At 34.0% G+C, this 13293-nt stretch overlaps 1 protein-coding gene across 1 annotated transcript in view; it reads right to left on the bottom strand.

Annotated features, from left to right (window-relative positions):
• RP1 (RP1 axonemal microtubule associated) overlaps positions 1-13293 on the bottom strand; it is a 189021-nt gene that overhangs the window by 29996 nt on the left and 145732 nt on the right. The window contains exons 44-47 of the mRNA XM_050708777.1: positions 11280-11532; positions 6758-6999; positions 4133-4256; positions 2419-2567 (exon numbers count right to left, since the gene is read on the bottom strand). Of these exons, the coding sequence (XP_050564734.1) occupies positions 2419-2567; positions 4133-4256; positions 6758-6999; positions 11280-11532 (768 nt within the window). The remainder of the gene's footprint in view (positions 1-2418; positions 2568-4132; positions 4257-6757; positions 7000-11279; positions 11533-13293) is intronic.

Here is a 13293-nt window from a genome sequence, read left to right as displayed (position 1 = left end):
TTACTGTCATGTAATTGAGCTCATGTAAATAAAAGACTTGCTAAATGAGAAAAGTATACCTCCAACCCTCTGCAAGGTCCTCTGAATATTTAAACATTTCTTGCATTTCTGCATTGCTAAGCTGTTGTTTGTAGCAGCCCTGACATTCTGTGGGACTAACACCATATTTCGATGTGATTTCTAACAGAAACACTGTTCCAGTTCACTAGCTGTTACTGTGTAGTCAGGGGAAAAATTATTGCAAGGAAAAGCACATTTTAAAATGTCAGAACAACTGTTAAGATTCAGAATGCAAATTCCATGTCTGTTATATGCCAAAATCCCCTAAACCACCAAGTCCAGATTCTCTGACTGCAGGGGTGCTCAGCACAATATGTGATTGGGCTGGTACAGAAAGAGACATTTTACACTTGAGAGTCTTTTTGGAGATTACTTATAATAGGAAGAAAACATTGGGAAATTTCCAAAACCCGCCATGAAGAAAATGCTGCAAAGGCAGGAGTCTTGCTTGCAGAAACAATTTAGTCTTTGTCAATTAACCAAATACGTTCATTTTCATTGAACAAGGAGTAAATTGAGACTTAGAATTCTAAGTTTTCTCTGTTAATTATCTACAAGTAATTTCTTTTTCGGCCCTAAAATATTCCTATGCTAATATCTACTTATAAGCATAATACTATGTTGCATTCACATACTGCTCCTATGAAATGCCAAATATGGAAACAAGAGATGGGTACATGCCAGCTCTGCCTCTTACTCTGTAAAAAAATGAAAATTCTGTGCCATACAGGAGTATAAGCAGACACCATAAAAACATCCTTCAGATTATTTTCGTAGTTAATCTCTTTTTTTACTAGGTAACATTTCTGCATGTGCATCCCTGGTCCCTCTTGATTAAAAACTTCGGTGCACACTCATAGAATTAAGACTTAAGGAGAAATCCAATAAAACTTACATTAAACTCACTACTCCATGATAGCAATAGCAAAAGGACTGTAGTTCTAACATACAATGACTCAAACATAGTTTACCAATAAACCGTAATATGAATTTCAAAATTAGGGAAGACAAACATGTCTTTTTCAAATTAAGAACCCTCATCCACAAGCGTTTAGTCCCTTAAAAATAAAGATTTAAACTCTGTCACTTCTCTTATGAATCATTTCAAATGTGTCTAACCCAGCAAGGTAATGACCCCTTTCAACTCTCATTGAATTCACGAAACTGGGCATAGTTAGGAACTGAGCTACTCGTAACCTTACATATCATGCCTCTGCTTTGGTTATCAATCTAAGATGATTTACAAACTTGCTTCCTTAGAGAAACTGTCATTCATTTGGCAGCTGGCACCTGCAGAAGGAAATAGTTTACTGTGTGATACTTCTAATTCAAAAGACTACCACAATCACAGTATTCACTGAGAGCTCAAAAAGGTAGAATGGTGCACAAGCTATAAGGAAAATAGACAGCACTCTTTATTGTAAAATATGTTCTGCATTTCTGGTTATGAGACATTAGTGTTTCCTTTCTAAATTTTAGCTATTCCAGTTGAAATTTTCTGTAACTAACGTTTGTTTCAGGATCTTTTTTTTTTTTTTTTAGTTGCTTTAACCTTCAAATTTGTTTTAAAATAAAGGTCTGCAGAAGATACAAACATTTAGCTAATCCCACATTTAAAAACTGTAGTGAACTTTTTAGCTGAAAATTTCACTCCCTTTATCCAAAAGGGGCTAGGTTTTGCATCAAAGACATGCTTTCTGCCATAAATCTGCCCACATTTCTACAGAACATTTGCTAGCTAAATTCTCTCTAATTTATGCTTATACTGACAATGCTACAGGCAAATGCATCTCTCTCAGCTATGCTGGTCTTTGGTCTACATCTGTAAGCTGAGAGACTCTCTCCTGCACTGTGAGGAAATGACTTTCTTAGGGGACTTACGAAATCTATGGAGGGCAGTGGCTGCCTGTCTGTAGAGGGAGCAAGAGCCAGAATAAGGAGCAGAGTGGCAGTGAGCAGGCAGAAGCCGTGGAAAGAAGCCTCAGCCTGGAGACTAGCAAGGGAAGAAAACAGGTATTAAAGGAAGTGAAGTCTCTATCACTTTATTGTCAAGCAAATAGGCAGGAAAGCCACTGGCCTGTAACTGAAGACCTTCGATATTTGCAACATTGAACCTAAAAGTACTTGATATAGTCACTTTATTACTTTTCAGTATTGTTAGCATCAGTTGCATAAACATCAGTATTTTCCTCTTAAAATACATATAGATATAGGTATTCACACACAGATACACTTACAATCTCAAAGCATTACAAACTGGACTTTGCAGACTCTGTCGCACACGGACTCCCATTCAGTACATGTGAATTGGACTGGGCTATAAAAGTGCAAAATATCACACATAAATGATAAGTATACCTTTCCTTTAGTGAAATTATCATCTCCTTTTCTGACTAATTTTCGTCTGCCAGTATCTCCCAAAATGCCTTGCAGCGTGACATACACATCTGCGTCTGTTCCTGAGCCAGGAGATGCTCCCGTGGTGATGTAGAGAACATAGCTTTTCACTATTGAGAAAAAGATGAAAAGTTTAACAAAGCTTAATCAGATTTTAAAAATATGTTATTTAATAAATTACTATCATGTTCTTAGTTTTTGTTCCTGCCCAAAGAGATCAACTGGTCAAATAATATTACAATGCCTAGAAAAACACAGAAGTGTTGTAATAAAAAATTATGAACCACTATAATAACAAATAATGAGCCAAATAGTTTGTGAGTGGGCCTTGAATAAGGGAAGAAGAGAAAATGAAAAATAAAACAGAGATCACAAATTATCATAAAAAATGTAAATAATACTCTACTGCATACTTGCATACACTGAAATAAATAACACTCATGAATGTAACAGTACCTAGGCTAAGGACAACATTAAATTACTCAAAAAACATCAGTTCTCCAAGCCTCACTGAGTTCAAATGAAGCTGAACTCCATCAGATGGATGACAGTTTTTGCATTTGCTCTGGATAATGGTCCAGCCCATGGCTGACTGCTCTATACTGTACCAGTTGAGGCCAGTTATTGGCCTCAGCAGACAATTTCAAGAAATATATATTCTCTGATGTATCTCACAGATGTTCAGCTGTGCGTTTCTTGGCTGACCATGTTAACTTCCTGGTTGTAGTCCCAGAGAAATGCATAGCACACTGGTGATCTGGCCCCCAAAATAAGAAAGAACATCACCAAAACATTTGATTGAAAAAGATAACAAATATGGAGATGAAGTAAGAAAACACTATGTGTCCTCATGTTTGAAGGTTATTAGAAAGAGGAGCAGCATTTGTGAAGGTTTAAACATTTGTGCTCTTTCAGAAAAAAAAAAAAAAAAAGAAAAAAAAAAAGTGAAAGGATTTAAAAGGCAAAGTGCCTTTCCAGGGAATACCCCAGCAGTACCCTTTTCAAATTTATATTCAAGCTGCTTCTGCCCAAGTGTTTTTCTTGGGATTAGCTTTGAAAACACAGCAGATTAAAGTAAGGAATACACAGATTACTTGTTCTAATGATCTATTCCCTTATCTTTTGGGAAAACCTTAGTTGTAACTGTGATATTCTCATGGTAGAATATCCTTTTAGGAAAAGAGCTTATGCATTCTTCACTAACTGTGGTTATCAAATCCGTGAACAAACACAGAACAAATGAAAACTATCTGGTCTCGAGGTGATCAAGGAACAACTCACAAGAAGGAGTTTCATGATATATAACTACTAGAAGAATGCCTGAAAGTCTAGCAATACAAACAGATGTTTGTGGGGTGATGGACCTCCTTCTTATCTGACATTACGAGAGTTATTTCTTCTGGATCTCCTATACTTCTTTTGAGAGAGAACCAAATAATATTACCAAGAAAAAGCAGAACTCTGAATACCGGTCAAAATATTTTTAGTGCTGCATGCTTGCTCTTTTATGTGTCCCAGACTGATCTCAATCAGGCTTGGAATGCAAAATGCACAACTAACTACAGGAACTGAGATACTTTTTAAAAAATGAATACAAATTTTCTGACAAATCTTCTGGAATGCTCTGAAAATCTGAGCCATCATAACTGTCCAGTGTTTCTGATTTGTGACAAACCTGCTGGAAAAGGAGAACAGTCTGTGAGAACTGGACACTCAGCCACTCTTACTCCATCATCTGCAAAGTTGCAACGAAATGGAAATTCCAGAACATTTTTACTTTCTCTGTGTTGAAGCTTTACCTTACCAAAGAACAAAAAGAAATACTTTTAGCATGTGTCACTTGCTCTAGACCAAACTATAGCAAGACATACTGCTGAAAAACACTGACACATAGTGCAATACCAAAAGAGAAGATGAAATAAATTTGTCTAAAATGTTGGGTTTTTTTAACAGATTTTTAAAAGACAAGAAATAGAAATTTTCCCAATTAAAAATAATTAAAGTGTTGTCAGCAGTATTGCTGTAGAGACTGTTGCACTACAGGGAAAAAAATGATTTGGAATGGTTCAAAAAGGTTCCTTTATGTAATCTATTCATTCAGCATATGGAAGAAAAAGAAGTGTTGATATGCCTATTTCAACTTGTGAGAAATGTCAATAAACCATAACATTTTTCAGGGCAGAATGTCTTCTCATTCTGAGTAATTGGAGGAAGAAAAATTAGCATTTCAGGGGAAAAAAAAATGAAAAATTGAAATTGAGCATGTTTATGACATGTATATATCTGCACATATGTATCATATGAATATACAGATTATATTACTGAATATTTTGAATTTCTATTAAACGTATATAAAGTAGTCAGAGGGTGATACTGAGCTATGCAGCTTAGTCTTATTCTAAGGAAAGAGATTTTGATAATGACTCTTCTCGTACTATGACACTACCAACTACAATAGGAGATAAAAGTCCCATTTTCTAAACTGTTTTAAGATAGACCAGAGAAAACAGTTGAAAATAGGTTTCAGGAAGTAACCCCACTTTTAACAGAGCACAGAAAATTTACTCATTCATTTCTTCATGACTTAACTCACTATCACTTAAAAATGACCAAACCTTTAACTCAGAAAGTTCTATGATCTTTGTTTAGCAATTGTTGGTGGGAGATTGTAGCTGTTTTTTTTTTTTTTTTTTGGTCTTCCAAAGACTCCTATTATTTTTCATGATGGCAGACATATTGAATATATATTTTTTTAAAGAAAGACAAAATATAGAGTTAATACTATTTCCCTTTCATACTAACATCTACATTCCTGAACATTTTCTTGACAATCACGTTCTATTGACTGTGCTTTATTTCTTCAAGAACTGAATATCAAGAATAAAGATGTTAGCTTCTGCATTCTTCAGAAATAAAGTTCTTTTTTTTTTCTTTGTCTCAGATATTACTTTATAATGATTCCATTTTCCTCAAAAACTTCAAGGGAATTATTTTGCAGTTACAGTTCTAATTTGAATTCTGAAACTATATATGGGATTCAATCATCTGAAGCACCTGCTTGTGATAGAAGGTGGAAATCTCAGCCTCTGTGAAGAAAGTCTTGTAAAATCAAAATAAAATGGCATAGAACTGACCATCCTGCAGTGTAAATTTAATAAGCAGTGTAAACAGACTGATAACCTGGCTTTGATAATATTACCCACAACCCTTATATCAACCTAGTTATTTCATATAAGAATTCAACCAGTCCTGCTATAGAATCCATAGAATAACAGAGCAAACATCTTCCTAAAACCCTGGTAGTTTATATTTTCTTTATAGTTCTACCTGATATAAATGTGTACCTTTTCTTTTTCTATATAAATGATGCTAATTATTTTCTAACTCAGCTTTGAGTTGTTGTTATGAGCTAATGAAGTAAAGCAGATTAATAGATACCACTGCAACAGCCAAGTTTCTGTTCTCATTTTTTTCTGTGATACACTGTCTCCAAGAAGCAGTCTTAATTTTATCAATAGATTTGTTAGGTGATGAAGATGAAATTAGCAACCTGCCTACCAGTTAAATGTCAACGGGTTCAGTTGTCTATTTAATATCATGTAACAGAGATTAAAATTATTTTTTTCTCCAATTTTTAATGAGTACAGAATAAAAGTATTTATGGGCAAAAGTGTGGCTGCAGTTTGAAAGAAGATTATTCTTTCCCTTAAACCCCTTTTTATTTTCCCAGCATAAGAGGATAAAGATATATTTTGTAAAGTGCCACAGCAATTTCATTGTGATGTCAGATTTTAACTTCAGCATCTTGGACATCAGAAGAAAGATTGTCATTTTTGCTATTCACTTCTTTTTTTCACATGCCAACTTAAATGGCAGATATTTTCATCAAAAGGCATTTCTGGTGTCTTGCTTAATTGTTTGCCTCAGATCACTGGGTCCACAACATGTAACAGTCAGCTTGGGGTTATGTAAATTCTGCACTGCATGTCAGTGGCTCCAGCTCCAAAAAGAGACAATGGGGTGTGCTATAGGTAATGGCACATCTGTGCATACACCCTCCAGAAATCCAATTAAATTTACAAGATTTTTGCTATCCAAAGCTATTTTAACAAATGCTTTGAGCATTCTCTGAATTTATCACTCTATCAGTGTTGAATTAGCAGACGCATTTATTTTTGTAAATCAAAAATTATGTAATTTCAAAAGGAACTGGAAACCAGAAGTACTGACCATGGAATGCAGAAATAAGAAAATCTTACAATAAATATATGAACTATTATGCTTTAGTTTTATTTTTTACCTCACGGCAATGCCAAGTCTCTCCTTCTCCAGCTTCTTCAATTTCTAGGCGAACTTTGAATATAGTACTGAATTTCTTATTTAGTTCAATTGAAGTCTCATAGACCTGTTTTTTTTTAAGTGATCCTTTTGCAAATATGACTGAAGTACAGGCACCTTTTTCACCACACACAGTTAGAGACATTTTAGGATTCAAGGAACTAGAAGAAATATCACTAGTTGTGACAAAGACATCCCACGTCCCTGTTGAAGCAAAATAGTAGCAAATAATTAATTAATTTGCTGAATATCCAAAATAATAATGCAATTTGTAATGGGCTGCGTTAGTGAGTGATTAGCAAACCATTCCCACCTTTGCACTGAACTAAAACCTTGGAACATAATAGATTCACTTGTTACTGATTTAGTACACACAGAGAAACAGATTTAGACACCAGCATTTCTGTAATGACAGCTGACCCTTTAAAGAGGGACCAGGCTAGTAGGACTGTGCAGATAAGACTGCCAGTTCCATACCAGAGATTTATGAAGAGCCTTGACAACTTATTGACCTTTTTCCCCTCTTAATTGTTTTCTCTGATTATTTTAATCTCTTTCTCACCAATCACCGCCTAAAACCAGCATAATTTCCTCTAGATAGTACTGGTTATCAGGTTTGCCTTTGATCCTGGAGGTTATTGTTTGCATTTCAACTTTTTGAGAAGCTACTTAAATTAGGTTGTTAAAATTTGCTACATATATTCTGTAACAAGAAGAGATAAACTGGTTCAGAACTTGAAATATAAAAATCATGTTTTCATATATAAATATAAATATATAAAATAATATAAATAAAATATAAATAAATAGAAGTATAAAATTAAATATAAAAATCATGTTTTTCATTAAAAATAATCATGACTTCTACAGAAAGGCTTTGGTCACCTGGACTTGTGTAGAATGGACCAAAACAAACTGAGCTTTGTTTATGCAAAGTGAGCCAAAGTATGAATTTAATAATTTCTAATAGTTATTTTGCAATCTGGAAGTATTTTACTTTGAGTAATGGAAATAGTAATTTTCATTGTCCTGTAAAGTCCTGTTTTCTAACCACAATAGGCAAATCTTTATCTCCTGGTATAAATTAATTTAAATAAAGCTTTATTAATTTACAGGAGGTAAGGATCTATGCCATGAATTCAGAATGCTGTGAAAGTAAAAAAAAAAAAAAAAAAAAAAAAAAAGCTCTCATAATCCTTGAAATCATCTAAAATAACTTCAGAAATTACTACTTTACAGCTAATCATAAATAGCTCCCACATTCAGGTCTGTGAACATTAAATACAAATAAAATCAATGATATCTATGAAAAAAAAAAAGAACTAAAATGAAAATTTACAATATAAACTCTGACATAATCCAGATTTTTTTAGCCTTGGAATACTGAAATATTAAGCCTATTAAACTATTATTATATAGCTGCCTAGGAACAATGAATGGAAGGACTATCTCTATTGGATCCTACAGCACCTTAATCTGCTGTTACATATTAACTATATTGTATAATCTCTTTCATTTTCTTTAGTTTAGTCTACAAGAGAACTATGCTAAAAATCATTCTATTTTTCTCAGAAATCTTTTAATTTTGACAGAATGGCAGTAGGTGTCTGATGAAACCCATTTATTTTTATGACATCTTTGTTCATTAGCTTAAATAACTTTTTTCCTTCTTGATATGTAAGCACCAATTACTTTGACAGATCTCAACTGTGTCCATTTTCAACCTTTAACTTGCTAGTCTGTATAGATCAAGTTTTTTGTTTTTGTTTTATATCCTTTCACAACAAAGTCTTGCCATATCCCCAGTCATTGCACCTTCTTTACATCCATTTAAGTTTGAACGAGTTTCTCTGGACACAGATGTCAGAACCGTACACAGCATTCCAGGTGAAATATCATTGTTTCTTTGGTGTCATTACTTCTCTATTTTTACTGATAATGCCTCCATACAGTGTAGGGTTACAATTACTTCATTCACAACCAAATCACATTGCTTTCTCAAAATTATTCTGTGATCATATAACAAATCCAGGTGTTTCTCCTACTCATATACTGCTGAAGAACTCTTGTAGTAGAAATCATTAAAAGACATACAGATCCAATACAGTATTTTAGACTCTTATCTACTACCTAGTTCCTAATTTCCCAATAAATTCTATGCAAATTAGGAACCTGTACCAGAATTAAGAGCTTAAATGTATAGTTGGATTCGGGTTTAATTGTGTTTTAGCTTTGCTGTATTCAGTTCTATTGCTTTCCTCCAATTCTCGGGGTTTATCTTCCAGCCTTTTCATCCTCTTGTCAATAACCCTGGCTTTGTAGCTCCAACAGATTTCATTAACACATTCACTCTCCCTTCTATAGCTCTTTAAATTTTTTCTTTTACTACTACTCTCCACTTTCTAATTTCCAATTACCTAATAATTTCCCATAAAGCAAATAAAATTCAGTACTGAAATTTAGAAAGAGTAAATGCCATTACATTTCTCTTTCTGGAAAATATTTCTAAAAAGTATCAACTTTGTTTCACAATTTATCATTTGTGAACTCATTTCTTTCATTTCTTATTTACCTCTGGTATCTTAACTACATTTTCTATATTTTAGATGGAAGTATTACTTTTGCTATTTAAAAGTTGTACTTCTCATCTTCATTAAATTTTTTACAACCTTGCTACTGGATCTGCCACATCACTTCTCTGTTCCTTCAATATTCTGGGCTAAAGACTGCTTTGGTTGCCACTGACTACACGAAACTTGAACTATATTTGCATTTCAGATTTGGTGATTTCCAATAACTTCATTCCCACTAGTAACTTTGATTTTGCTTTCCTTGCCCACATTGTGGGTCCTTAATGAAAACAGGGAGAAGTATTCAATTTGTTTAGAGACTTTACCTACGTCATCTTTAGTCTCCACCTTACTGCTCCTGCATAGTCACTTATCTTTCCATTTTCTTTTTGTAAGTAAATGGTTGAAGAACCTTTACTATTTGTTTTAATTCCTTTATAAAATCTGACTCAATCTGACATTTAGTAAGTCCTGTTGTATCCATATACTTTCTGACCTCTGAGGTATAGTGATCTTTGCTGATCAGTCTTATTTCTAAATTCCTTATAGGCTTTCTGCTTACCTGTAATATTCTTCTGAAAGGTATTATATACACAGATGAGAACTGATGTTGAATAGTTTCACAACTGAGTTTTAACAACCATAGACTAGAAAATATTAGTGAGTCTACACTCAAATTTTTGATGACTGTATGTATGTGATGGTGGATTTTTTTACAAAGCTACATTCCAACACTAGATAAGGATGCAAGATTTTTCACACCTTTTATATAGTCAGTGAAGAGAGACACAATAGACCCTGACCAGCCTTAGGCTTCTGCTCCAAATAACCCTCAGGAGAAGCGTGCTGTGCTCTGTAATAGGGTACCTAAGGAATCTACCTTTTTAGAGACCTGGAATACTTGCAGTGTTGCAGTACAGCTATTTCTTATTTTGAAATTATCACTACTCAAGCTGTTCATCTTATGTTTGTATTCCCATGCTACTATGTCCTTCTGTTGTCTCAGTAACATTATTTTTGTATTTCCAGAGGTGATATAAAATACCTGATACTGAACAAAGTACAGGTAGCAAAATATATGGGTATTTACTACTGTTGTGTCTGCAACTATGCATAGTATAAAACTTTAAGCATAAAATGGAATATCCATGAATACAGAATTTAATAAAGATCAATGTACAAAACTGTTGATTCAGAATGCGAATTAACATCTTCAGATTAGTTAAACTTTACTAGTTTGGTCTACCAGTTCTGAGACAAATTTCATAAATGGACCCAAAGCAACATTTTACACCTCTTTAAAAAAGACGTGAAACAGCTAAGAAATCCAGTCCTATGACAAAGTAAAAAAGACTTATGTTTTCAATGTCTAAGTTGTTTCTGAATTTTGGTCCTTTGACCAAACAGTTTGAATGGGATATTGGGTTCAGATCAACTAACTGTTTGCAGGAACTCATGCCACTGATGTAAGTAAAAAAGAAAACTGCAAATAAAAGCAAATGCTTTTTGCAAATATATGAACATACGGCAAAGTCTCATTTGCTAAAAGAGTTTTTGTATCTCTTCTTGTAATTTCATCACTGTTGCAGGAGCCTTCTGCTCTGCATTGACTGCCATATGGAACAACCTACCTCTTTCTGCTTCAGCTTTTTACAAGCCTCAACTAAAAACATACTTTCTCCATTGCCTCCATCACTTAATCTCTTCTTTTTGCTCCAGTCTTTCTTCCCTCAACATTATAATTCTATATGTCATGTCTTGAAATTGTTTGGAGAGACATTTTGAGAGGTACAACTAAAATTTAAGCTATATTGTTTCTGTATTTTGGTTTTAGTCTTAAAAATAACCTGAAAAATAATATGAATTACAATTAAAACAAAAACCAGAAGGAATTTTGATGATTTAGGGCCTTACCATGAATCTTTCCTGTCAGCATTCCATTCCTGACTTTTCCAAGAAGTCTCAACATTCTTTCCATCTGTGCATCGCCAACTCCACTGTCTAACCATTGCTGGCAAAGAAATGCATATTGGCCATCAGTCTTGCCTGATTCACGGATGACAATCCGATCCAGGTACCATCCAGCTCCATAACCCACATTATTGTGCTCAACAAGCACTTGGCTTAACTGCCCAAGGTCTACTGCTCTCATCTCAGAAATACTGACCTGAGAAGGTAAAGACAAAAAAAATACCATGAAACTGAAAAAATATGTTTGGAAAGACGGACTCCTTTTAATACTAAAGTATCTTTTCCTTTCCAACAGAAAAGAAAGATATTCTGCTATTTTGACATTTGTATTTAGAGACCTTATTCAGAAAATATGTGGACCCTTGAATGTATGCATTTTTCCTTGTTCATGATCACTGTATTTCAGTCTCTGTTATGAAAAATATCCCACCAGTTTCACTGGAAAGAAACCTCAGATCATTAATTTACTTGCAGAAGTCTCATGAAAATTCAGCCGCTCCCTCATAACTGAATCAAAGGGAGTGTTTGAAATATCAGGATAGGCCTTGTAAATTGAACTTGGTTTTAAAAAGGCATTTGATTTTTAAACATGTCAAAGTATTTTATATTCTAAGTTATCCCATTTTTCAAATGGGAAATGCAGCATTATTCAACTCTAAACAGAAATACTGACACTGTTGATGACTATGTAAACAAAGGATGATACTGACATTAGAAACTATAAGTAAGGCTGTGCACGCATACAGGCAAGAATTGATGTGTTCTTCGGATGTAAATAGACATCTGTTTAAATATTGCTACAGCTACCAGCAAACAAAAGCTAAATGGCAACTGCACTAGTGCATGTTGGGATGAATAAATTATATGAGTGAGAGAATGAATGTGTTCTGTGCAAGAGAGAATGTGAGTGAGTGGGTAGATACATGGGCATGTGTGTGGGTGACATTAAAAAAACGCAGATGGATACTAGAAACAGACGTTGTAATTTTTATTTGTTGCCAACCAATTTGCCACCAGACAGGAAAAAGCGTGATGACCAGAAAGCAACAAAAGAGATGATTTTTAAAAATTATTATATCATCTGGCCCATTCTCCTAGCAGTGTGGGAATATTCTCTATAACGTGCTCAGAGAAAGAAAACATCAAAGTTATTATTCCTATTACAGCCTTAGGACTTCCAGAATTCTTACCTTGTTATATCCATGACCTCCCCAACAGTTACCATGGGAAGTTACAGACCTTCATGTAATGCATATGCAGCCCAAACTAAGACATAGCAGTGAGGAACATCTTGTAAATAACTTTTTGGGAGCACTCATTGCTTTTTAATTTTATTCTTTGTAATTCCAAGCTAAATATAATTTTCTTGTCAGTCTACATGACCCTTGACTTAGAGGAAATGGACTGTATCGCTAATATTCATGTTCCTTCACAGCTAACTCTCTCTAAAAAAGGGACCTATCATTAGTCTCATTCTTTGCGATAATAATTAACAGTCATTAGACAACAGTGGTCATAATCACCCATTGTTATCAATGAATTCTCATAATAATACATTAAATTGCCTACTCCTTCAGCCTTAGCAAGAATGTACTTTTGGTTGATGCCACTATATTTTTTTTCCCTGCTCAGTATAAAGGCATTAGGAACTGTATTAAATGCACTACTGGAAGTGTAATTAATAAAAGCCAAAAGGATTTTATTTAAATTGGCTTGCTTTAGATAAAGTGTTAGCTAGGCAAAATTACAATCCACATTTATTTAACCCACTAAATTGGTAAAAAAGTTATACATGAATACTTGAATGAATAGAAACAAGCTGTCCTTTCTGCCCTAATGTATTTTCTTATATTTTGCTATATCTTTTTGTCTTCCTAGCTTTTCCTTATATTATAGTCCTTTATCAATCAAGAGAAACCAGGCGAGTTCTTCTTTTTTCATATCTCAGGTTTCCTTA

The sequence above is a fragment of the Cygnus atratus genome, chromosome 2 (genome assembly GCF_013377495.2).
Source record: "Cygnus atratus isolate AKBS03 ecotype Queensland, Australia chromosome 2, CAtr_DNAZoo_HiC_assembly, whole genome shotgun sequence".
NCBI lineage: Eukaryota > Metazoa > Chordata > Aves > Anseriformes > Anatidae > Cygnus > Cygnus atratus.
Note: the sequence above shows the minus strand (reverse complement) of the source record. Positions and strands in the feature narration are given on the sequence as shown.